The sequence below is a fragment of the Diadema setosum genome, chromosome 4 (genome assembly GCF_964275005.1).
Source record: "Diadema setosum chromosome 4, eeDiaSeto1, whole genome shotgun sequence".
Taxonomy (NCBI): Eukaryota; Metazoa; Echinodermata; class Echinoidea; order Diadematoida; family Diadematidae; genus Diadema; species Diadema setosum.
In genome coordinates this window covers 31,937,295-31,961,780 of record NC_092688.1, presented here as the reverse complement: position 1 = coordinate 31,961,780, position 24,486 = coordinate 31,937,295, and the positions used below count along the sequence as shown (strand labels likewise).

Genomic DNA, 24,486 nt, shown 5'->3' with positions numbered 1-24,486 from the left:
ATGGTACCATCAATGTATAAGATATATTTTTCAGCATATAGACCTATTGGTGGAAATCATTGATCTCTATGGAAGAGCCCAAAGAGTGGTGGAGAGGAGAAAAAGTCTCTTTGGGAAGAGCAAGATGATCGGTGGAAAGTAACTACTTGGCGGACGTCTGCGCTCTCAAAGTTCTTTTCTAGTTATTATTATTATCATTATTATCATCATTATCATTGCTATTATTATTTTTTTATTATTACATTTATTATCATTGTTATTATTATCATTATTACATCACTCATCATTATTACTATTACTCAGTTCACTTCTGTTCTATATATTTTTATTTTGATAAACTGAACTGAACAAAAAATAGTGTAAATCTACAGCACATTCATATTGATCTGAAAAAGTATATCACTGGGACATGAGCGACACCATAGGAGTTGCGTAGCAAACGACTAAAAATCTTAACATTATGAAATGTTGAGGTTTCACATGGCAATTATTATCTCTGAGGTCACTGTTTTTTGTTAAGTTCAGTTCAGTTCAGTTCATTTTGTTTTATTTTGATAAACTGAACTGTCCAAAAAATAGGACACTGTTTTTTTTCTTCTTCTTCTTATTCCAGGGTGGGCTGGTGCCCTACCGCTGACATTTACTTTCATCCTAGCGCCCACTGCTAATATGGTGGTCGAATGCGTGGGCTACAAGCCCGTGCTTCTCGTTAGCCTCGCTGCGGCAACCATCGGCATTCTCACTACTTCGTTCATGCCCAAGTTCCCGCCGATCTTCGCTTCCTACAGCATCCTATTTGGCATGGGCTCGGGCACGCTGAGCATTGTCACCGTGGCTCTCGTGACTGAGCACTTCAGAACAACCAACGCCATACGGGCGCATGCTCTGATACAGATCGGGAGCAGTATAGGTAGATAATAATACTAATCGTCGCTAACACTATGATTTTTCAGGTCATATATTCGTTATTCTAAAGGTTCGTTATTCCAAAACACACGAATTATTCAAACCTTAGATGTTCGTTTATCCGAAAATGAAGAAGGGTTCCTTGACCAGAAATATTTGTGAGCTAGTTATTCCGGAGGTTTGTCATTCCTAAGGTCCGTATTAGTTCCAAACGACCGTTATTCCGCGAATGAAATGCGGTTCGTTTTCCGAAAAAGAAAAGTTCGTCTTAATAAGCTCATAACGTACATTTCGGAATTACGAACCTTATTTTAATTTCGGAATAGTGATCCTTATGGAATTAACCGTCAAAATAGCGCAACTAATTTCGTTTTGGGATTAATGAACCAGCTGAATTATGAACGTTTTCATTTTCGGATTGATGAACCTTCGGATAAACGAACCTTTGGAATAACGAACTGTAACTGATTCTTCAAAGGTTCTGTTGATTTGCTTCTGCTGACAGTGGCGAGCGAAGCGAGTCCAACACCTCTTAAAGCTCGAGAGCCTTTTTAGATCAGTGACTGTACATAATAATTATAGTTTTTCCCGCCCAATTTCATCAGATTTGCATTCGATTTAACCGGTGCACGTCATGAGACCGACACAAACTAGTCATACAGCAAACGAATCATAGAGCTCACGAGTCATGCAGCCCATGAGTTACACAGCTCACGAGTCACACAGCCCATTGAGTTCGACACTAAGCGAGCAAGGCCCACGAGACCGACACATTAAGCCCCGTGTTGTGTTTGTCGAACTCGTGGGCTGTTTTTACCAGTGTCAAACTCATGGGCTTTACTTGACTAGTGTCGAACTCATGGGCTGTATGACTCGTGAGTTGTATGACTCATGGACCTGTTTTCAATGTCGAACTCGTGGGCTATATGACTCGTGGGTGTCGGCCCTGTGGGATGACCCCGATTTAACGATGTGGTCGTTCAAGTTCGAGTGAATTTGAATGATCACCGAGACCGACATTCAAAAAGGTAACAAGTTCATTCAATTTAATTTCATCAGCATGCGATTACATGAGTTTCTCACACAAGGGTGTAAAAAAGGCATTCAAATTAAAAATGCACGTGAAACCCATTCAAATTCGCATTAGCACCGCCGTGGAGAGCGTTTAGGTTTTCAAATTCACTATGAGGCAAACAATTACAAAGTATGGGCAGTCTTTTTCATTGTTGCTTTTATTAGTTACTCAGCTGTTTGAGTATGCATACTTAATAAGAATAATTATATCTTTAAATGTGATTTTTGACATTTAAACTTTATTCAAACACGATTTCAGCCGCTGCTGCATTTCATTTAATCACGGGGTTAAAAGCTCTCAATCAGCCAAGAGGCTGTTTTTCAGAGAGGCCGTGAACAAAGTATTTGACATAAACAGAACAAATCAAAGACACAGAACGAAACAAAATCAAATCAAACATAGAGGTGATATGAATATCAAAAAAAAACAAACAAGTTTATGACAACCAGCAAAACTGGCCATATAACCCTTTGGTGAAATAAGTCTATCTACAAGTGATCCGATTGCGGCAACTTATGTTATGGACACCGGGAACTAAGGAATGGAATCAAAATGGATCAATATTATGGATTTGGACGTATAGGATCCCTAATATATTCTGGGATATGGCTATTTTCCTAAATGTTACATCCATACTGTTAGGGATGTGTTGCAAGTGTCAGAAAGGTCGACAGGAAAGAAATACAATGTCATCTAATACAATTATAGTAAATGAGACTTTGAAATGAAATGAAATGAAATTGTATCATCCAGCCGTATGACAGTAAAAAAAAAAAAGGCCCGTAGAAGTTGTGTACGTTGATTGAATTCGAACGTTCAAAGTGCGAAGATGTGTTCCGATAAATGAAATTGAACTTGAACTGGTATTTGTCACGAATTTGAACGTTTATCCAGCTGGCGCAAAATTGAATGCCAGCTTTGAGTTGTTATATTGAATGAATTTCTCTCTAAATTGAATGAAATATTAAAATCTTAAAGGAATAACATGAAATGAGATTGAAAACTCAAAGAATCAAAATGAACCGTGAGAGTAGAGCAGGGACCAACATCGCTTGAATTTGAATGCCTTTTCAATTTTTCCATCAATTCGAATACAAACCTGACGAAATTGGGCGGGAAATCCTATATTATCATGTTCATAAGGGTGGAGAAAACTTGAACCAATCTTATTAAATGCCCTTGGTAATCATTAAGAAAGTCACTTATGCCTGAGCATAAGCTTCTTCAATTAACGTTCTGCTCTTGGCTTATTTTGCTGCCAAACACGAATAGCAAAATTCGGGAATTTCAGAGCATGACTATAGTTCAAAGAAAATAGGAAGGACCCCGATCCCGTCAACCCGCTACTGCTTAGGCCTATACCTCTGCGCTCGTTCGAGGCTTGTCGATAATAATGATAATAGTATAGTAGTAATGATAATAATAGCAATAACAATAATAATAATAATAATAATAATAATGATGATAATAATAATAATAATAATAATAATAATAATAATAATAATAATAATAATAATAATAATAATAATAATAATAATAATAATTGACAGTGCTTATAATTACAGCGCATAACACAAAGTGATAATGTTCCTATGCGCTAAAAGATTATACAAAACATACAATCCCAATTACAATGATGGTACCGAACTTCATGTTTGCTTACACTGTAAACAAACGCGTTTTTAAGGCACACTTGAATCTATCTATATCAGTGATTTGTCTTCATTTCTGAGGGGAATTTTTCCATAAGGTAGAGGCATTAAATGCAAATGTTTGTTCTCCGTAAAATTTGGTTTGGAATAACAAATAAATCTTTACTTTTCGAACGAAGGTTCCTCTCTGTAGTCCATGGGCCAAGACCCGAAAAATGGGTTGTTGGTACCATCTGAGGTGGCACAACCTTTTTGGTGTCAGTTTGTTTGTCGGGCATAGATATGCTTATCAACCTATGATAGCATTTCCAAATGAGTAGCTTAGTCATAATAAATCAATTTTGAACCAATTTGGTCTCGTTTTTATATCCCTATACTTCTGAATCGAAACTAAACCGCTATACAAAGAAGAGCACTGCCTTCTGTATGTCCATAGGACAAGGTGTTCTGTTGTAAACGCGGTGCGCTTAGTCTTTATTCAAGGCAGCGAAGGAAATATCCAAAGGGTTATGATGTCCACAGCTGTCACGCGGTGCGCTTAGTCTTTATCTAGACCAATGTACCGTTATCATATCTAAAGATCCTCATAAAAGGGATTATCTATACTGTTTTTATACTACCCTATCAACAAATACATCAGTTTTAAACAAAATCACTCTGTTCATTTACAATATAATTCATTACAATGTATCGTATTGTACCGGTACATTGTTTTTGCTTCATCTTATATTGTTGGAGGGAAATAAAGCGACATTGGCGTGGTATCAGCGTTTTCACCGTAGCGTTTTCGCCGGAAAATGATAAATAATTGAAAGATACGGTAAAATTCACGAGAAATTGCTTTTGTTGTTGTTGTTGTTTTTAGATAAAAGGATATACACTGTATCATACGCTTTGGATATTCCCTTCGCCGTCTAGAATAAAGACTGAGCGCTGTGGACATCAGAACCTTTGGATATTCCCTTCGCTGCCTTGAATAAAGACTAAGCGCACCGCGTTTACAATAGAACACCTGTGAACATACCATAGAGCGGCATTTTACAGCTCTTTGGAACATACAGCAGACAGTGCTCTTCTTTGTATAGCGGTTAGTTTCGATTCAGAAGTATAGGGATATAACAACGAGACCAAATTGGTTAAAAATTCATTTACTATGACTAAGCTACTCATTTGGAAATGCTATCATAGCTTGATAAGCATAATATTTATTATCTATGCCCAACAAACAAAATGACACCAAAAAGATTTTGCCACCTCAGATGGTACCAATATCTGGCCTGGCCCATGGACTACTGGTGTGTAGATTTGAAGTAGCTCCCTTGTCGAGCAAATATGAAACATTCAAATGCTAATAACAATATCTTAAACTGAATCCAATTTTTCACTGGAAGCCAGTGTCAGCTCCTTAAAACTAGTAATTTTTGTTCATGTTTCTTGATTTTTGATACTACTCGTGCAGCAGAGTTTTGTATTGATTGTAATCTCTGTATCTGTTTGACCGGCAGTCCATAAAGCAATCCATTACAAAAATCAAGGTGGCACATGACAAAAGCATGAACTAATGTTCTGCGGTGTTTTTGTCAATGAACTCTCGAATTTTCCCAATTTTGTAGAGTGCGAATGAAGCAGAGCGACATATTTGCGACACAAAAATTTCCAGGAGCAATTTGTTATCCAAGACTACCCTAAAATTTCTGCAAATGACAAGTGCTGCATGGATTGTAGTACCATCGAGATCAAGAGATTGTATAGATTCTACTGCCCGAAAACGCGAAGAGATATGGAGAAATTCTGTTTTGGCACTGTTTAACTTCAGCCCATTGAGTATCGACCATCTCGCTTCTGTCGATCTTCTCGCTTCTGTCGCCACAAGTAGGCCTACGCCGGTAAGGCAAGATGGCCTTTGGGAAAGACCCATTTAAGCCGAGATTAAGAGAAGGAAGGAGTATGGACCCTATACTCATGATCGATAACAAGTTTCACCTTAATTTTGAGGGGTTTTTTTTTTCTTCTAATGGAAGGGGGATGAGATTTCCATGATAGTCATTAGATAGTAATGTCATAGATATATACCATGTTAATGATGTCAAGTAACTATAATTGGGTATACTTCATTTGCTAAACCCCGCACCCGAAACTTCAGTTACCCTAAAGCTGACATGTATATATTAATGGGTCTTCAATGATTAAGCATTCGCGTTAATACCATCTATATAGATAACCAACGCGACTCCTTTGTTTTTGAAAACGCATTTCAGCAACCAGCTGATTGAAAGAGAAGATTTTGGAGTTGAACTTGTTGCGATAAAAAAGTTAGACAAACACGTAGGCCTATTACTGTATTATGAGGTGATTGCACGAAATGTCATTGCGTGATGAAACGCTAAATACGGATATTTTTTTTTCCCTTACTGCAGGTGCGTTGAGCCTTCCACCTTTTGAGACGTTTTTCATCGAGCGTTTCGGATGGCGGATAACTTTGCGCATATTGGCGGCATTGCTGGCCGTAGTCGGGACACCCTGTGTGCTCTGTTTTCCTGCTCCCAACTCGCAGGACAAGAAAACTGAAGACGAACGCCGTGCAGGGTTGGGTGAAGCTATGGTTCAAACCACCAATGGGGAGGACAAGGTGGATATTAAACATGAGGTCGAGCAAACGACGGGTAGTTCAGGAAAGCAGTTCAGTACTATGGTCAATAGGTGGCGACAAGTTCTGATGTACCCGGAGGTGTACATGATCTCCTTTGGGTTCCTCCTCCAAGGGGTTACAGATTGCTTCTACTATGTCAACTTGGTGAGGAACATTGACCCTGCTCTGTCACGGTCCTCAAACACAATCTTGTATTAATCAATAAACAGGATTGATCACTATTGCTTTATCAGAAAGATGTATATCCGCAGACACGATCTTGTCTTAAATGATAACTAGGATTGATCATTATTGCTTTATCAGAAAGCTGTATATCCGAAGACACGATCTTGTCTTAATTGATAACTAGGATTGATCACTATTGCTTTATCAGAAAGATGTATATCCGCAGACACGATCTTGTCTTAATTGATAACTAGGATTGATTAATATTGCTTTATCAGAAAGATGTATATCCGCAGACACGATCTTGTCTTAAATCAGGGCTCTACGCTAACTTTTTTGTTTGGCGGCCACCAAAATCCTCAATTTCAAATTTTTGGTGGCCCGAGAGAAATATTTGTTGGCCCCCCAGAAAACAATAAGAAACATTAAAAGTCCTGTCTTTTTAATGATTCAAATATTTAAGTGTTATCATAGTACAAATTGGAAGTTGGACATAATATCTACTCATTAATAAATCTCAACAAACTCGCAACACTCACTCTCAGGCACTCATTCAGCCTTTTTCATCCATACTTATAACAAATTTAACTGCTAATTTCCGGCCAAAAAGTTACGAATTTATTGACATACTTTTCAAAAAAATTTTGTGGCCCGAGGCGGGCCACCAAATTTGCCCTTTTTGAAATTTGGTGGACCGACTTTCATTTTTGGTGGCCCCAGGCCACCGGGCCCCCGTTAGTGTCGAGCCCTGCTTAAATGATAACTAGGATTGATCACTATTGCTTTATCAGAAAGCTGTATATCCGCAGACACGATCTTGTCTTAATCGATAACTAGGATTGATCACTATTGCTTTATCAGAAAGATGTATATCCGCAGACTCGATCTTGTCTTAATTGATAACAAGGATTGATCACTTTTGCTTTATCAGAAAGCTGTATATCCCCAGACACGATCTTGTTTTAATTGATAACTAGGATTGATTACTATTGCTTTATCAGAAAGATGTATATCAGCAGACACGATCTTGTCTTATAGGATTGATCACTATTGCTTTATCAGAAAGATGATATCCGCAGACATGATCTTTTCTTACTTGATAACTAGGATTGATCACTATTGCTTTATCAGAAAGCTGTATATCCCCAGACACAATCTTGTCTTAATCGATAACTAGGATCTATCACTATTGCCTTATCAGAAAGCTGTATGTCCGCAGACACGATCTTGTCTTAATTGATAACTAGGATTGATCACTATTGGTTTATCAGAAAGATTATATCCGCAGACATGATCTTTTCTTAATTGATAACTAGGATTGATCACTATTCCTTTATCAGAAAGATGTATATCCGCAGACACGATCTTGTCTTAATTGATAACTAGGATTGATCACTATTGCTTTATCAGAAAGATGTATATCCCCAGACACGATACTGTCTTAATTGACAAACAGGATTGATCACTATTGCTTTATCAGAAAGATGTATATCCCGAGACACGATCTTGTCTTATTGATAAACAGGATTGATCACTTTTGCTTTCTTTGAAAGATGCACTGGTATCATCCCCGTGACCATTTTACTCATTTATCTTTGACTTCATTGGCTGCTCTCTAAAGAATAAAACAGGAAAACAAACAAACAAACATACAAATTGTTTGGCAAGGATACCTGGACCCCAAGCAACAAGAGCTGCAGTTGATGATTGTACGGTTGTATATATGCATTTTGTTGGTATCGGTCATTTTGATTTCAATGGCCTTTGAGGTTCAACTCACAGAGACTGCTATGCTGTACTAATGCCGTCTCGGATATACTTTGCGTGTGTGTGTGTGTGTGTGTGTGTGCGTCAGAGTGATCTTTGCGTCCCCATTTCTATTGACCGATTCGGGTTCGTTGAGGGCAGCAGACATTTTACGGCACAGGGCGCAGCCATAGTGGGTGTATCAGCCGACCCCCCTGCTCTCCCCCACCCCCCGGGCAACATGTTTATCGCGCACTTGTAACAAAGGTTCGCGCACTAGCAAGCATTCGCGCACTCAGTACGAGACGTCTATTGGCTAAAGCAGTTGTTCATTCTGCGCGCGTGCTAATGTAGGGAGAGGGGTGGGGGAGTGCGGAGGGGGGGGGGGGGGGGGTCGGCTGATACACCCACTATGGCTGCGCCCATGCCAAAAATACACATAGCGCGTCACAGAATCGGTCAATTCTATAGTGACAATGAATCAATGCTATTTCCCAATGTTTTGTCTATTGCGTAACAATCACTGTTGAATGATGAAAGGTCAAGGGTCAAGGGCCAGGTTGGATGCTGAGGATTTCTTGTTTGGTGCTGACTTTTTATGTTTTTTATATATATATATTTTTTTTTACATTTTATGTTTTTTATGTTTCTATGTATGAATTGTGATAGGTTAGGTGTGTTTTGAAAATTGTTGGATTTTTAGATATCCGCTTTTCTTTTCTGTTCAATAACGTGCATGTTTTTTGAATTGGGCCTGGTGGGGGGGGGGGAGGGTGGGGGTGAGCACTCAACACCTTTGTGATAAATACAACGCTTTTCTTATGTTTTGTCAATTGTGTTGGAATATTGTTATAATATATTGCTGAGATGTGCTGTAGACTTGTTGGGAGAGCAACATTTTGTGCCATAGCGACACTTTGAGTTTGTTTATATTCATATGTTGTTGTTTTTTTCTGATGTATATTTATAATTGAATTTTATCATTTCATTGTTTAGAAATTTGATAGTTCCGTGCTTAGTTCAGTTACTCAATGGTTTGTTTAATTATTTGTTTTTATAAACGTAATGTGCAATATTTTTCAATATCTGTAAAGCACTATTGATAATCTTCAAACATGCTTTTTTATTGAGGGTTAAGAGGTCAATGGTTGTAACTAATGAAATTGAAAATATATATATTTTTTATGTATGTACTTTTTGTCGATGATTTTCTTGGTAATCTCTGGGTCTGGGATCCAAGGTCAAGGATTTGAGACCGGGTTGAAATATTAAGGTTTCATCTGTTTGTACAGGCCCTGAACAGTGTTTCCGTTATATTCATGCAATATTCATTTTGATACCCATTTTCAACTACATTTGTATATATATATTTTTTTTACAATGTCATATTATGCGTTTTAATTGTAAAATGAACAATTTCAGCCATTGAGCTGCATGTTCTTTTATTGTCAGTAAACCTATATTGAATTGAATTGAGTTGAAATGATTATGCACTTTTTCTTTTCCAACATTTCCGTTTTGCTTTCCAGGTCAGCTATTGATGGTCTCAATTGGTTATTCGATCGAAGTTGGCTCTTTGGCACTCGTCATCCTAGGCGTGTCTAACCTCGTGGGGAAGTTGTTAATGTCGTTGCTAGGTGAATTCTTCCCGCTACCAAACATCTTCCTTTCAATGTTCGGATCCCTCGTTGGGTCAGTCGTCATAATACAAGGTAAAGGCTGACCGGAAGAAGATTGAAATTAAAGGAAATTTTATGGAAGTCGTAAAAGTTGTGAAGATAAGGACGGGCCGTAGAAGTCGAGCAGTCGATCGACCTTGTCAGCCGATGTTGGTACAGAAGTGGCAGCAGAACGCCCCACCCCTCCTCCATCCAACATTCCTGGAAACGAATCGACTTCCCTGTTCTCATAGCTTGAAAGTCGCCCCCTCACTTTGAAAAACGTAGCCAGGCCCTAACTCTTATATCATCCACGATCCAAGAATTTAAGTAATTCAAATCAGATTGCATTGAATTTTTGATGAAATTAGATTGATTTTAATTGCATCGAAATGGCCAATTCTATTGAGTTTTGCTGTATATACATAATGACAAAAGTAGAATCTACACTGAGATTTTTGTTTATTGTTCTGTTTTTGTTTTTGTTTTTGTTTTGTATTGGTTTTTTTTTTCTGTCAATTTCTCTACCGACTGCCATCAGTTGCCGGGGGAGTACTGGTGCCTATTACTAGTGCGGTAATCTACTCGATCCCTCACGACTTCTTCATGGCGGAGAGCGCGCCCTCGGTCTGGTCTATTATTGTCTTCTGTAACGGAATCGGCTATCTTTTGGGGTCTCTTGCGGGTGAGAATATACGACATGCTTGCATCATTATATCGTGTGGTAAATTCCATGCGCAGCTTTCCTTCATTTAGCGTATCGACCAGTAGTAATCATTTATGTCTTAAGTGTATTCACTTTAGTTTTTCTCGCGCACGCCATGAAGAGAGACGACACAGTTGTATAAAATGACGCAAATTTAGGAATATGACACGAAACAAAAATTCAGTAATGTAGTCTCAGTGGGAAGTTGTGCCCAGTCGTTCACTTTAATGCCTTTGATAGTGGCGGATCCAGAGGGGGCGCAACCGGTGCACGCCCCCCCCCCCTTATTTTTCTTTAAAAGCAAAAGAAATAAAAAGAAAAAAAATGAAATGAAACCCGGGAGTGACACCAGAAGTATTACTTTCGCCCCCCTTTACAGAATTCCTGGATCCGCCCCTGTTTGATAATACCGATCTTTCGGCCATTACCCGGGTTTTCGTTACGGCGTCAAAGCAACGAAATTGAAAACCTCAAAACTTGAACAGAATAAAGCAAAAACAAAAGAAAACATGAAGACCTAACCCCCCAAGATTGGGGATACCAGTTTTTGCCTTTCCTTTCCTTGTAAGTTTTGTTGTATATGATTACCACCCATATTACATAAAGCATAAATGAACATTGTGATCCTTTCGGGCTCTTTGCTCATCATGCATAGTAAAATATTCGTCAGAATTTTGTTAAACATCTCTATTGCTAAATTCATGACTGGGTTTTTTTTTCGCAACCAGTCTATGTGCGGAAAATTCCTTTAAAAAATGTCCTGTGGTTTTTGACAGTTTTTAAAATTTTGACATTTTACAGTTCCAAAATTGCCGGTTGTAGCTATATTTTTTCGCTTTGGAAATTAAGGGGGCGCACCGGGCGCAACTGCTGGCAATTACTGGCAGCAACATTCTAGTAGAATGGCATAACGATTAAATGCGAGCGAGCTTGAAAATTTTGGCATTTTACAATTTCAAAACTGCCGTTTGTAGCTACATTTTTTCGCTTTGGAAATGAAGGGGGGACGCACCGGGCGCAACTGCTGCTGACAATTACTGGCAGCAATCAGGAGAATGGTGCGAGCGAGCTTCAGAAATTTTGACATTTTACAGTCCAAAAACTGCCTTTTGTAGATACATGTATATTTTTTCGCTTTGGAAATTATGGGGGGGGGGGCACCGGGCGCAACTGCTGGCAATTACTGGTACCAACATCAGGAGAATGGCATAGCGATTAAATGCAATCGAGCGGAGCGAGCGAGCTTGAAAATTTTGACATTTTGCAGTCCAAAAACTGCCTTTTGTAGCTATATTTTTTCGCTTTCGAAATTAAGAGTGGGGGGGGGGGGGAGCGGATCCGCCACATGGTAGTCAAGGGTGTCGGTTTATGTTCATGATTTGGGGAGGTATGACCAGCGAGGGGGCGTCGAAGTGATTAAAATGGGGGAAGGATATCCAAACACTGCACTTAAGAACATCCTCTAATACAATTGTTTGTGTGTTGTTGTTGTTGTTGGGGTTTTTTTTTTTTTGTGTGTGTGTGTGTGTGTTTTATATATATGAAAAAGTTAGAAAATAGCCCAGGTCAAGTCTTATTATTGGCAATGCATGGCATATTGATATAGACTAGTATGTAAAGTAACACTGCAAAATCATTAATGATCTAGCTTTGATATAACGAAGCGTAAGGTACAAAGATGTACATTTTACATCACATTGCGCAACATTGCAGCGACTCTTTTTGCCGTTCGGATGTTCTGAGTACACTGCGCACATCCTGCTCATATTCAGAATGCCAACCAGGAATCACGCTGAATCGCAATATCTTGTCGTCTCCGGACTTTTTGAACAATGTTTCACGTTTTATACCTCTTTAATTATGGTTAAAAGAAATCTTAGAAAAATATCTTATTTCTTGATCCCCCTTTCATGTCGATTTCAAAAGCAGTTTACTAACCCTTAAATTACCATTTTTGGTAAGTGTTTTATTCTTTTTTTACTAGCGGACGGGGGGGGGGGGAGGGGAAGCTTGGCGCCCCCCCCCCCCCCACACACACACACACTTAACAGGGATCGAATGTACCACTCTTTTGCATGAAATATAAAGTATGAGGGAAGTGGCAGCAAAAATATGAAGACCTTTTTGTTTTTGTTTGTTTGATTTTGTTTTGTTTTGTTATTTTTTTTTTTGCTTGTCAGCCGACTTTTGGCGGAAAATCAGACCTTGAAAGAACGAAGAATTTTTGTTGTTGTTCTCTTATCTTTTGATTTTCTTTCTTCTTGACTGACAGGTGATTTTGATCCCCCCCCCCTTTAAAACGTAGCATAGCCCTGAATAATGCCCAAATATATTCAATAAAATGGTAATATGGATCTCCATTTCTTTGTATGTAATAATGTACCGGTATTATCTTCTTGTAGGTATTGTATTTTTCTATTTTCTTGATTTAAAATAAGTCAATAAAGCAATCATCCCAGGGGCATCGTTCTGTTTTAATGATGGTGGGTGGGGGAGGGACTTGGAGTTGTATTCTGTGTGAGGGAGCGGAGCGACCGAGTGGGGGGAGGATGTGGGAGGGGGGGGGATACCCCCCTCTCAGACGAGGAAGATTTTGCATTTTCAGACCTGAAATTAAGCGATCTGTGGTGCACACTTTTGGTGAAATTTTGTATTTACTTGTTTACATGTCATAGGCCTATACTATTTGACGTAGTCAACGTCTGGGCCATACCTTATGTCAATATTACTGTCTTTGCAAGCGAGCGAAGCGAGCGAGCGCTTGAGAAAATTATGTATACATTATCCTACAAGACTGTTCAGCTCTGTTACCTGTCTGGAGGCGGGTGTACGAACGTCACGCAAAATTGATACAATCACATTTGTGCTTCCTCCATTCTTTCCCTCAAATTTCGGGAGGGGGGGATGATTGTACAGGCCACCCCCCCCCTCCTCCTTTTCATGGGGGCGATATATCCCCCACCCCCCCCCCCCGGGATTTACGCCCATGATATATACCACAGGCTCGTGTTGCACTCCATGTGGTACTTGTCGGCATCACACATGTACCACACAAACCAGGGGCGGATCCAGGAATTCTGTAAAGGGGGGGGGGAGGGGCAACTAATATTTGCGGTGCCACTTCCGGGTTTCATTTCACTTTTTTCTTTCTATTTCTTTTGTTTTTAACGATAAATAAAGGGGGCGTGCGCCTCTTGCGCCCCCTCTGGATCCGCCACTGCAAACATAATTATATAGCACACGTAGGAGTCCTGTGTGTTACTGTACCACAGGCTGGTGTGATAGCTGGCTGTGGTATATCTGTGTGGTGATGCGATATGTCAAGACGTGTCAGATGTTACCACAAAGTACAATAAGAATATCTGATATTGGGGGTAAATTTCCCTCCAATGCTTAATGAGTCTCGTTACCTCACCTCACACTCCCCACCCACTAACACCACCAAGGGGAAGGTGACAGGCCTATGACATGAATACATGATATTATATTGTGCTTTCCCATTTGATTATAATCATGCAACATCCTAATTTCACTTTGATACAGCATAGAGAAAACAGCAATAACAAAGTCATTCCTGATTCCCTTTGTTATTCTTTGTCAGGTCAATCGATAGACAGAACAGGATCGTACAGTGCCGCCATTTTGTCATTTGTGGTGATGTACGTCATTTCCGCTTCCCTCTTTGTCCTCGCACCGCTTTACCAGAAGTACTTCGCCAAGGACCGCTTCATCACATTCGAAATAAGACGGCAAAAGAAGCTGAAGAGACGCCGCAGTGAGTGCAGACTATAACGCTAAGATAAGCGTTGGCTGTGAAGCTGTGTCTGAGGCGTGTTAGTTATGTCTTCAATGGTACAATCTTGCCGAGGAGAAGGTGAACCCCCCCCCCGTCTTATTTCAAAAGCTCCATCTACTTTTTATATTTAGCACGCACTCCGAAAAGCACAAATTTCCAAGCCTATGATAAAAGTTTGTTAATCCAAAACTAAAAAGTAAATCCGAACATTTGTGGCATTATTCCGAAGATTCAACTCGTTATCCAAAAATGAGAAGGTTCGTTAATCCGAAAAAAAGTAAAATCAGTGCGTCCTAACAAATCTTCGGAAATTACAAACCTTATTTTAATTTCGGATTAACGAATCTTCGGAAGAACGAATCTTATTTCATTTTTTTTTTCATTAACGAATCTTTAGAAAAACAAACCTTCGGATTAGCGAACTGTATAAATCCAAACAACGACAATCGGGCATTCGTTCTCATTCACACCATACCAGCTGCCGTACTCTTTCTCTCTCTCTCTCTCTCCTTCACACACACACACACACACACACACACACACACACACACACACACACACGCAGACACACACACACTCACACACACAATGCACGCGCGCGCCCACACATATCTCACACACACCATCTCACGCACACACACGCACAGACGTACCACAAACAGCAATCTGTACCTTCACCTGACCTTTGCCACTTCAAGAGAACTTCGTTTCTGCCATATTTCATTACATAGGTATCATCACGAAACTTAGCGACACAGTTTGGTTTGGTTTGATTTGATTTCTGTATATAACTCTGACGAATTGATACAAAGTATGCAAAAAAAAAAAGGTGACATAATTATTAAAATAAGAGACACCAGACAATATCAGGAATTGTCAATTCATAACAATAAAATAACATAAAAGTAAAATAGCAACATTGCATTGCATGCTATACGCAAACAAATCGAAAGCGATACAGAAGGCCGTCATAAGCAGAGCTTGATTTGGATGGGGCCCCATGTTATACCTTTACATTCCTCAAGTCTTTTTCAAGATGCGCCTTGAAGCATAAAATGACGTACAGGGGGCCTAAAATACCTTATATTGCAGTTGTTTCATACGACGGGTGAATTGATTTCTAGGCTGAAACTGTTGTAGGGTTCACGAAGTGATAGTCTGGCCAAATGAATATGTGTGGATATTTGAGTTTATCTGAAATATTTTGTGAAACAGTGGAAAGATATATGATTTGTTATGTATTTGTATACTTGAATATGCCTGTTTGTAAAATCTATAAATTTGGAGCTACATAATGAGTTCAAGCAATAAAATAGAGGAATCGTATTATATTCAATTCAATTCATTTATTTCCATACTTCTCAATTATAGACATTATAACGGAAATCAAACAAGTTCTTTCACCTTGTAAACAATGTGCAAAACACAAACAATATACATGGTGATAACACAGTAATTATATGTAATGATAACTGGTCAAAATCGAAATCGAGATGGGGTTGATCAAAGAAAAGTATGACGGGACCTACATGAAAGCAAGCTTGTTTGGCTGTAAGCCCCGAGTAATCAGTGTTTGTGAAAAAGAAACGGAGAACGGATAGAAGATGAGACCAGATGATGTAATGGTGCCAAATAAGAAAAAAAAATACTAAAATGTGAAACATTACTGTGACCGAGCTATCATTGGTTTCAGGAGTACAACATGATTTGCATAATCATAAAGCCTACTTTTGTATATACACTATAAGCTGTTGTTGCATTAAAACTATCGCCAGGATATGATCAGTAAGACACAAAATGTAACATGTACAGCTATACTTAAGCCATTTGGTGCCTGCCGTCAAGCTCTGTATAAAAAGTTAGAGAGAGGAAGAGGGAAAGAGGAAGAGAAGGAACGAAGTAGAATGTGGAATTGCTAATGATGAATTCGGAGAGCCTGACAGCAAGACCCAAAATGGATCTGTAGCGTGTTGACAAGAATGTTTGATCGGACAATAACATACCACAATATTTCATAAGACATTGCAATTATTCAGTTTCTGCAAGATATGCACTCAATAAAGACTCTTTTAATTTGCGTTTAAAGGAATATAAAGACGAGCAGCTTGTTATTTCGGGCGAGAGATCATTCCAGTATCTAGGGCCCGTATACATTATCGGGGGGTTTTTGCGAATATAATTCGAGTACGTGGAAGGTGAAATGCGTCACTTTGGCGGGTAGGATAATAATGAATCAAATAGTTTTTCCTGAACATGCGAGTAAAAACATTCGGTAACTCCTTGGCAGAAAATTTATACATAAATATGCCGACGTTGTAACTAAATAAATCTGATGTTTTCAGTATCTTATTTTTGAAAAATAAATCATTCGTGTGGGACAAATATCCAACATGGTTGATATTATTTTCTGATGGCGCGTTTTTGAACACGAAACAGTATATCAAGAAGATTTCTAGGTGCATTCTCCCAAACAAGAATACCATAATTAAGGTACGGATTAATCAAAGTAGAATATAGATTAAGCAGGATTTGACTTGGAAAAACACTCTTCAGTTTATAAAGAATACCCGTATTTTTGGAAAGAATATTACTTAAAATAACTGACGTGGGATTTCCAAGACAAATCACTGTCAATAAAAAGCCCTAGAAATGTTATACTACTAACTTGATTTAATTCAGTTTCGTTAAACTTAATGTTACAAGAAAGGGTTTTAAGACTATTGCTAAAAAGCATACAATGAGTTTTATCGATATTAAGTGACAATTTGCTGGCGTATATCCAAGATTGCACAGATTTAAGTTCTATAATATCAAATGTAGAATTAGTGCTTTCATAATGCGGAAAGCACATTTTTGAATTAAAGTATAACAAACTGTTCAGTTTGTTATACACATATTCCCACACGATATTTGAATAATATATAATATGAGGCAGTGTCAGTGTATGATAGAAAATATTACCACAATGACCAGATACTATAGCAACAGGTACTTTCGATTTGAAAAGTATATACTGTTGTTTTTTTATACGAAGTGTGGCTTTATCAGAGGTTCGTAAGAAGGCCTATGTCATCTACACTGAGCAAAGCTCAAATAGCACCAAGTTGATGTTTTCATTGATGATGATGATGATGATGATGATGTGTATGATGATGGTGATGGTGATGATGATGATGATGATGATGATAATTGATGATGTTCGGGTATAGATCCCCTTCGCATGTTATTATATCCATTGCGAAAGTCTGTAGTAATAGTGACAACGTAGGTTTAACGAGGTACAGGGTCCCAGATTGACTGCCAAAAAGCGAATGCAGGGTTAACATGATGAAAACGAATTAAGTGCTTTCCAGATATCTCGTGGGCATGAAGAACAGAATAGAAATATTTTTTTTTTGTCTGTTCCTTGGAGCGCGAGTCATTGTATACCTCCCTCGCACCTCCACCTTTCTATAGACATCCCTTGTGATACAGAGCGAAATATTCTCTCCCATGGACTTCTCTTTTCTTTCTTTCTTTTTTCCAATTATGATTTGTTTAGCAAGAAACAGCGAAGCATTCGAACACACTTTTACATTCTCCGTCATGACGCTTTTAACTTTGAATTTTTGGGGTCATCCCACAAGACCGACACCCATGAGTCATACAGCCCACGGGTCCTACAGCCTATACGAGTTCGAATCTGTAGGCAAATAAAGCCCATGAGACCGACACTAGGTAAAACAGCCTACGAGTTCAATAGATAGTGTGTAATGTGTCGGTCTCGTGGGCTTTGTTTCCTTATTGTCAAACTCATGGGCTGTATGACTCGTGGGTCCACTCGTAGGATGTATTACTCATTGGTGTCGGTCTCGTGACGTTACAGGGCCGGCGCACTGTTTTCAAAAGTGTGGGGGCCCACTTCCGGGTTTGATGAGCTAACAAGCAAAAAAAAAAAAGGTCTTACGTACTTCCGGATTGAAAAAAGTGTGGGGGCCCAAAGTGATGACACCTTATGTATTCCTTTGTATGGTGCACAAAAAGTGTGGGGGCCCGAGCCCCCACGGCCCCCACGGCTGCGCCGCCCCTGCAACTTGTGTTGGCTCTTCACCATTTACCAGCGAATGAATTACCAACAACTTTTCAACAAAATGCATGTAAAAATAATCCTTTGGCTCATACGCATCTCACTCGGCCGAGTGACATATCACCTTCCACGTATTGCGCAGTTGTTTGCTAAAAAACACAACTTTGAATTAAATTTTTAAAGATCGCAACTGCTCATCTGTAAACTAACAAACGTGTCGGAAAAAGGAACCAGTGGGAATCGAACCTGACAGCGATACTATCACCAGGCTGTCCCTGGTTAAGATTTGTTAAGATCAGCAGTTGCGACCTTAACAAATTCAATTTGTAGAGGGAGACAAAGTGAAGAAACTCGCACCTGAACCTTCACCCCTCTGAGTAATATCTTTCTTTCTTTCAACACAACTATGTTTACAAGATTCAAACAGTATAGAATGATTTGCCACCTGAAGCTACATTACTATGCAAATCGTAATACATGTTACCCCCGTCCTGAATGAGGACACGTCGAAATTTATTTCTTCATGGTCCTATATTGTTACAATCAAATAAAATTCATATTGATGATCATTGAAATGGGATAGCTAAGTATGGCCTGAAACATTTTACTTCTCAAGTTTCACATTTTCCTGCTCTGGGAGGTGGACAGCAGGGGCGGATCTAGCTTTTTATAAAGGAGGGGGTTGGGGGCGGTATGCGAGGGAGCGTAGCGACCGAGCCCGAGCGAGCGGAGCGAGCGAGGGGGGGGGGGAGGAGGGTGTGGGAGAGTTTTTGAAAATCTGTGTGTGAAAATGGCGTTTTCTTGCATCTAAAACACCACTTTTTCTGGTATAGAGGTCATTGCCATAAATAGAAAAAAATAAAATTACAAGTTAAAAAAAAAGATAAGATAAAAAAAAAAATGGTCCCCGGATTTTTTTTTTTCTTTTTTTTTTGGGGGGGGGGGGGGTTGCAACCCCCCAACCCCCCCCTCTAGATCCGCTTCTGGACAGACATCCCCCCCCCCATACACACACACACGCCCTTCCCCGCTTGGTAAGATATATAGCTTCGCTCCCTCGCCTTGATTCTATACCGCTTTCTCAAGTCAAACTGTTGGCATGTGTGCAATACGGTGTACATTCAGAGCAATTACCGACCAATAGTCATTTAAATTGTGTGTATGATTGCTGAGCTTCTATAGGTTGGTTCAGTAATGTTTGGTAGAGTCTTCCATTGTTGGATGCTTAATATGCTATGGGTATATCGTGATTTTTTGAGAAAAAAAAACTTAGCATTTCATTTAAATCTTTATCATGATGAACATGACATGAAAGAACGGCGAAAGAGAGAGTAATTTTGTACAATTCAGTATGTTTTACCGTTCACACGCCATTTCACTTCTATTCAGAGCATTGGTTTTTGGATATAGAAAAGAAAATAGAAAGGTGGCGAAAACAAAGTTTGTACAGTGATATTGATGCACCGTCGGTAATTGTTTGATTGTGGAGGCACGTCTACGTCCGTGTGTGTGTGTGTGTGCGTGTGTGTGTGTGTGTGTGTGTATGTGTGCGTATGTATTATGTGTGTGATGGTGTATGTATACTAGGGAGTATTGGTCTCAGGATTGGTTTTATTCTAGTCTAGATATGATATTATTGTAGATATGATATACCTAATAATTCTTTCGATGGGTAATTTTCTGTGCTACTTTTATTCCATCTGTTACAGAGAAAAAAAAAATTGTTAACTTTGTTAATCTTTCTTACCTTGTGTGGAAATGTTACTTCAGGCATGATTTCTGTTAAGTTGTACAGTAATTACCAAATTGAATCGTTGTTCCTGGTATTATTTGAATGGAAGTCCCAATAAATGTTATTTGAAAAAAAAAATATGGATGTGAAGTCGGATGTGTATGATATTTGTGGATTCTGATAATGCTTTAGAGTCACATACGGCCGGGTCACAAAACTGATTTGATCGGGGTGAAAATGAGCCGGATTAGTCCCGGAATGGAGGGCAATTTACAGTGATAAGCACACGGCCGGATTTCGAACCAGGTCCATAAGCAATTAAAACCGCATCGTCCCGGTTCGAGCCGTGAAGACCCGTATCGAACCGTATACAAATCCGCTTTAAAATCATTTTCGATCCCTATCGACCCGTGTCAACCCGCTTCGACCCGTACCGACCCGGATGTAAACCTTGTCATCATCCCTTGCATGAAGGCAATGCGGTATACGGCAAGGGTCCATACGGTTTACGCTGCGGGTTGCAGCGGGTCGATGCGAGTCAATGAGGTTCGAACCGGGTCAATTCGGGTATCAATACGGAATTGAAATCCTTGTGAAAAATTTGAACGTGACCAAAAAATTTTCACCGCCGTATCGTAGCCCCCGGTATCCATCAGGAATAGACACGGGTTACGATGCGGGTCAATGCGAATCTCTACGGCTCGAACCGGGTCGATACGTATTTAATTCCTTGTGGGCCCGGTACGAAATCCGGCCGTGTGTGACTCCAGCGTAAGGTTTACTGTGTTAATTTGCATGAGGTTTGGATGTGAAAACATTGATTCGTCTGAACTGTTTAGCATAATACCCCCACGTGCGTTTTGAATGTCCGTTGACTTGATTGTCATCTATATACAACTCCGGCTCGTTTAGTCAGAAAAGGAAAGCTGCCTGACATGTTTCTGTTGCATGAAATGCAAGTGTTTATTCACGTGATATCAAACAGGCAATAATAAAGCAATGCAATAAAACAGCACAAGTTTGAAGGTCTACCATTACTTTTGTTACGACTCTTGTAGAAAGTGTGAAGTATGTAAAATATTATGATTGTCATAGTAATGTGGTAATGGACTATATTGTGTATTTTACGAAGTAAAGAAATATAATAAGTATCGTTCACGATAGGCCTACCATAAATGGGGTGCACGTCACGAGACCGACACTCACGAGTCATACAGCCCACGAGTCACACAGCTCACAAGTCATACAGCCCATGAGTTATACAGCTCACGAGTCATACAGCCCATTAGTTCGACACTAGGCTAACAAGGCCCACGAGACCGACACATCCAGCCCCGTGTTGTATCTGTCGAACTCGTGGGCTGTTTTTACCTAGTGCCGAACTCATGGGCTTTATTTGCCTAGTGTCGAACTCATGGGCTGTATGACTCGTGAGCTGTATGACTTATGGACCTGTTTTCAATGTCGAACTCGTGGGCTGTATGTCTAGTGGGATGACCCTCCATAATGGTGAATCATTGTTGATCAGACCTGCACCGGGGTCTCGGGTGGCTTTGCGCAGCGAACAGTCAGCGTATAAATTTTTGAGACTGGACAGGTATAATAATTATCATAATCCAATTTTACACGTTTTGTAAACTGTACACGTTAGAATATGATGTGTCCCCTTCTCACAGTTCTCCGAGGTCCTTCATTCTGTTCTCTATTCTCTATTTTCCTGAGGAAAAGATGAGAACAACAATAATAGACCACTAATTTAACTACCCTTTCCAATAAATCAACCGGTGCTGTACTTTGTTGCTCTTGTAAAAATAACAACCCCATAGCATGAGTGCACCATGCATACATGCTATGTATATAGGCCTAGTTATATTTATGCTAAAAAATCGTATCCCCTTTAGTGATCGGTTGAAAGAACTTAACGGGATGATGATTTTATTTTCAATTGTTTCGGAATGTTGGCCTGTTTGACACTCCATTAGTCAAGAAAATGATGTCACTTTTTATGACGACATTTTACAAATGCTAGTAGTAAGTAGCCTACACCTTTCTGATTGAAAATCCCTGATGTACATCACAAAGCAATTCTGACATAATAGCGCACTGAGCAGCACTTCGGTACGGTGGTGAATGAAGAAACCTTCCACAATATTGCATTCAATACACAACTTCTCGCCTCTTTCCCTTTCTGTTGTTACAAATTTTTGATCCAAAATATAAAACAAACATATAATATTATACTCTGCCTGATTTTTTGTTTGTTTGTTTGTTGTTGTTGTTGTTGTTGTTTTTGTTTGTTTGTTTGTTTGTGTTTTTTTTTTGGGGGGGGGGGTTCTTTGTGTGCTATGTGACTCGGTGCCTCCAAAGTAGGACCTACTATTGACTTTGGGGCTGTGTGAGCGCGGTACGGTATATAAGGTGTTTTTACGCTGAAGATTTTGTTGTTGTTGTTGTTGTTGTATTGTTGTTGTTGTGGGTTTTTTTTTTCTTGTCAGGTGCAGATGCCTGGAAGTGTAATGGGAAAAATGAGCTGAAGACCTTTTTTTTTTCGCTTGTTAGCTCCTGAAACCCAGAAGTGATGGGTCCCCACTTTTGAAAACGCTCCGCCGGCCCTGAATAGTGCTGTTTTGGAGTCACCTCTGCCCACATAGTCTTATGCCAGAAACTCTCGAGGCAAAATATTTTTGTATACAAATAGGCCTATGCTTTGCTTTGAGAGTTTCTGGTTAAAACTATGGGCAGAGATCATCTTCACTGATTCACATTCCAAAACATTAAAAAGTCTAATTCCAGCACACAGTGCGCTTTTCTGGTCCCAAGGTCTGGAATAATCTCCCAGCCCATTTAAAATCTGCACCTTCTTTGAGTCTATCAAATGCCATTATATATCGTCTTTCTATTTGAAATAATAGACCTTTTTGCCGATATGGTCAAGTTTGTGGATTTTTCATCTCTTGGGGCCTGGTGACGAGTTATTTTAGTAACCTGTACATTATAACGGCATTTCAATACTTGGAATCCCCTTTGCATACACTGTTGCTGTGTCGGGCAGGCCTCGTGCGAGCTTTCAGGTTGCCAGGAACAGCCTTTGTTAAAATGACATGACATGTATAAAATTTGAATATATCGGTAAGGGTGTTTATTCACAATCCAATTGGAAACACTGCATTTCAGGATGTCTTGCTTACATCTGTGCAGAGGTTTCACATTACATTGTACTAGCATTTATAAATATGTAACGTTTAACTTTGATATATGCAACTTTTGCTATAGGCTGTAGCTCGTCACATAATATTATTTTCATACTTATACTGTAGCCCCTCTGTTAGACTGCAATACTTGTCTTTGAGGAACATAATAAATGAAGAGTTTGTTCGCAAAAACCGATATGTCCATATTTTCCAAATGGAGATATTTGCGATTAAAGGTCAAGAAAAATGAAGAGAATGATAAGAAAATGGTTGCTTCTTTTGACCATAACTTCAAAAATGTACCTTTATGTAGTGACCAATATATCATTTAAAAAGTATTTTTTGTACTTTATGACAGAGACCGTACTTCAAAATCTTCAAAAATGGACTTATCGGTTTTTGCGAACAAAGTCTTCATATCTCAATATTGCCATGGGAACTATTATGTTTTTGTTGTTTCTTGTGTTTGTGATGTAATGTATTTTTGTTAGGCAGCTCACCACAAACTCTGCTTTTTTGAGGTTCTGCCTTCCTTGTACAATCTTATGTATGTGATATACAACATGAAAAAGATGGAAAATAATATTCTACAAACTTGAACTTGAAATTGAGAGGTGACTCCGAGTGAACTATTCCCTGAAGGATGCAGCCCAGAAGCTCGAAATTGTTTTTTATTTTTTGGCTCAAAAAGTTAAACAAAAGGAAGAGAAAAATGGACAAATATATGAAGAGTTTGTTTGCAAAAGCCGATAAGTCCATAATTGTCAAATGGAGATATTTGCGATTAAAGGTCAAGAAAAATGAGGAGAATAATAAGAAATTTTTTGCTTCTTTTGATCATAACTTCAAAAATATACCTTTATATGTAGTGAACAATATATCATTTGAAAGGTATTATTTTGTACTTTATGACAGAGACCGTACTTCAAAATCTTCAAAAATGGACTTATCGGTTTTTGCAAACAACTCTTCATATATATATATATATATATATATATATATATATATATATATATATATATATGCGAGGCGAGAAGTCGTGTGGTGGATGTGATATGTTGCGAATGGACCCTATATACACTTACACCTAAGAAGCACTGAGGCACGATGGCAAAACTGCTTTGTGGCGTTACATTTTGTTAG

General features: G+C 39.1%; 1 protein-coding gene across 1 annotated transcript; it reads left to right on the top strand.

The window, feature by feature from the left end:
- Window positions 1-669: 669 nt before the first annotated feature.
- Window positions 670-14,350, top strand: LOC140227793 (monocarboxylate transporter 12-like). The gene is made up of 6 exons (XM_072308190.1): window positions 670-910; window positions 6,051-6,427; window positions 8,735-8,753; window positions 9,724-9,906; window positions 10,394-10,537; window positions 14,160-14,350. The coding sequence occupies exons 1-6, from the start codon at window positions 670-672 to the stop codon at window positions 14,348-14,350; spliced, it is 1,155 nt and encodes a 384-aa protein (XP_072164291.1).
- Window positions 14,351-24,486: the final 10,136 nt, after the last annotated feature.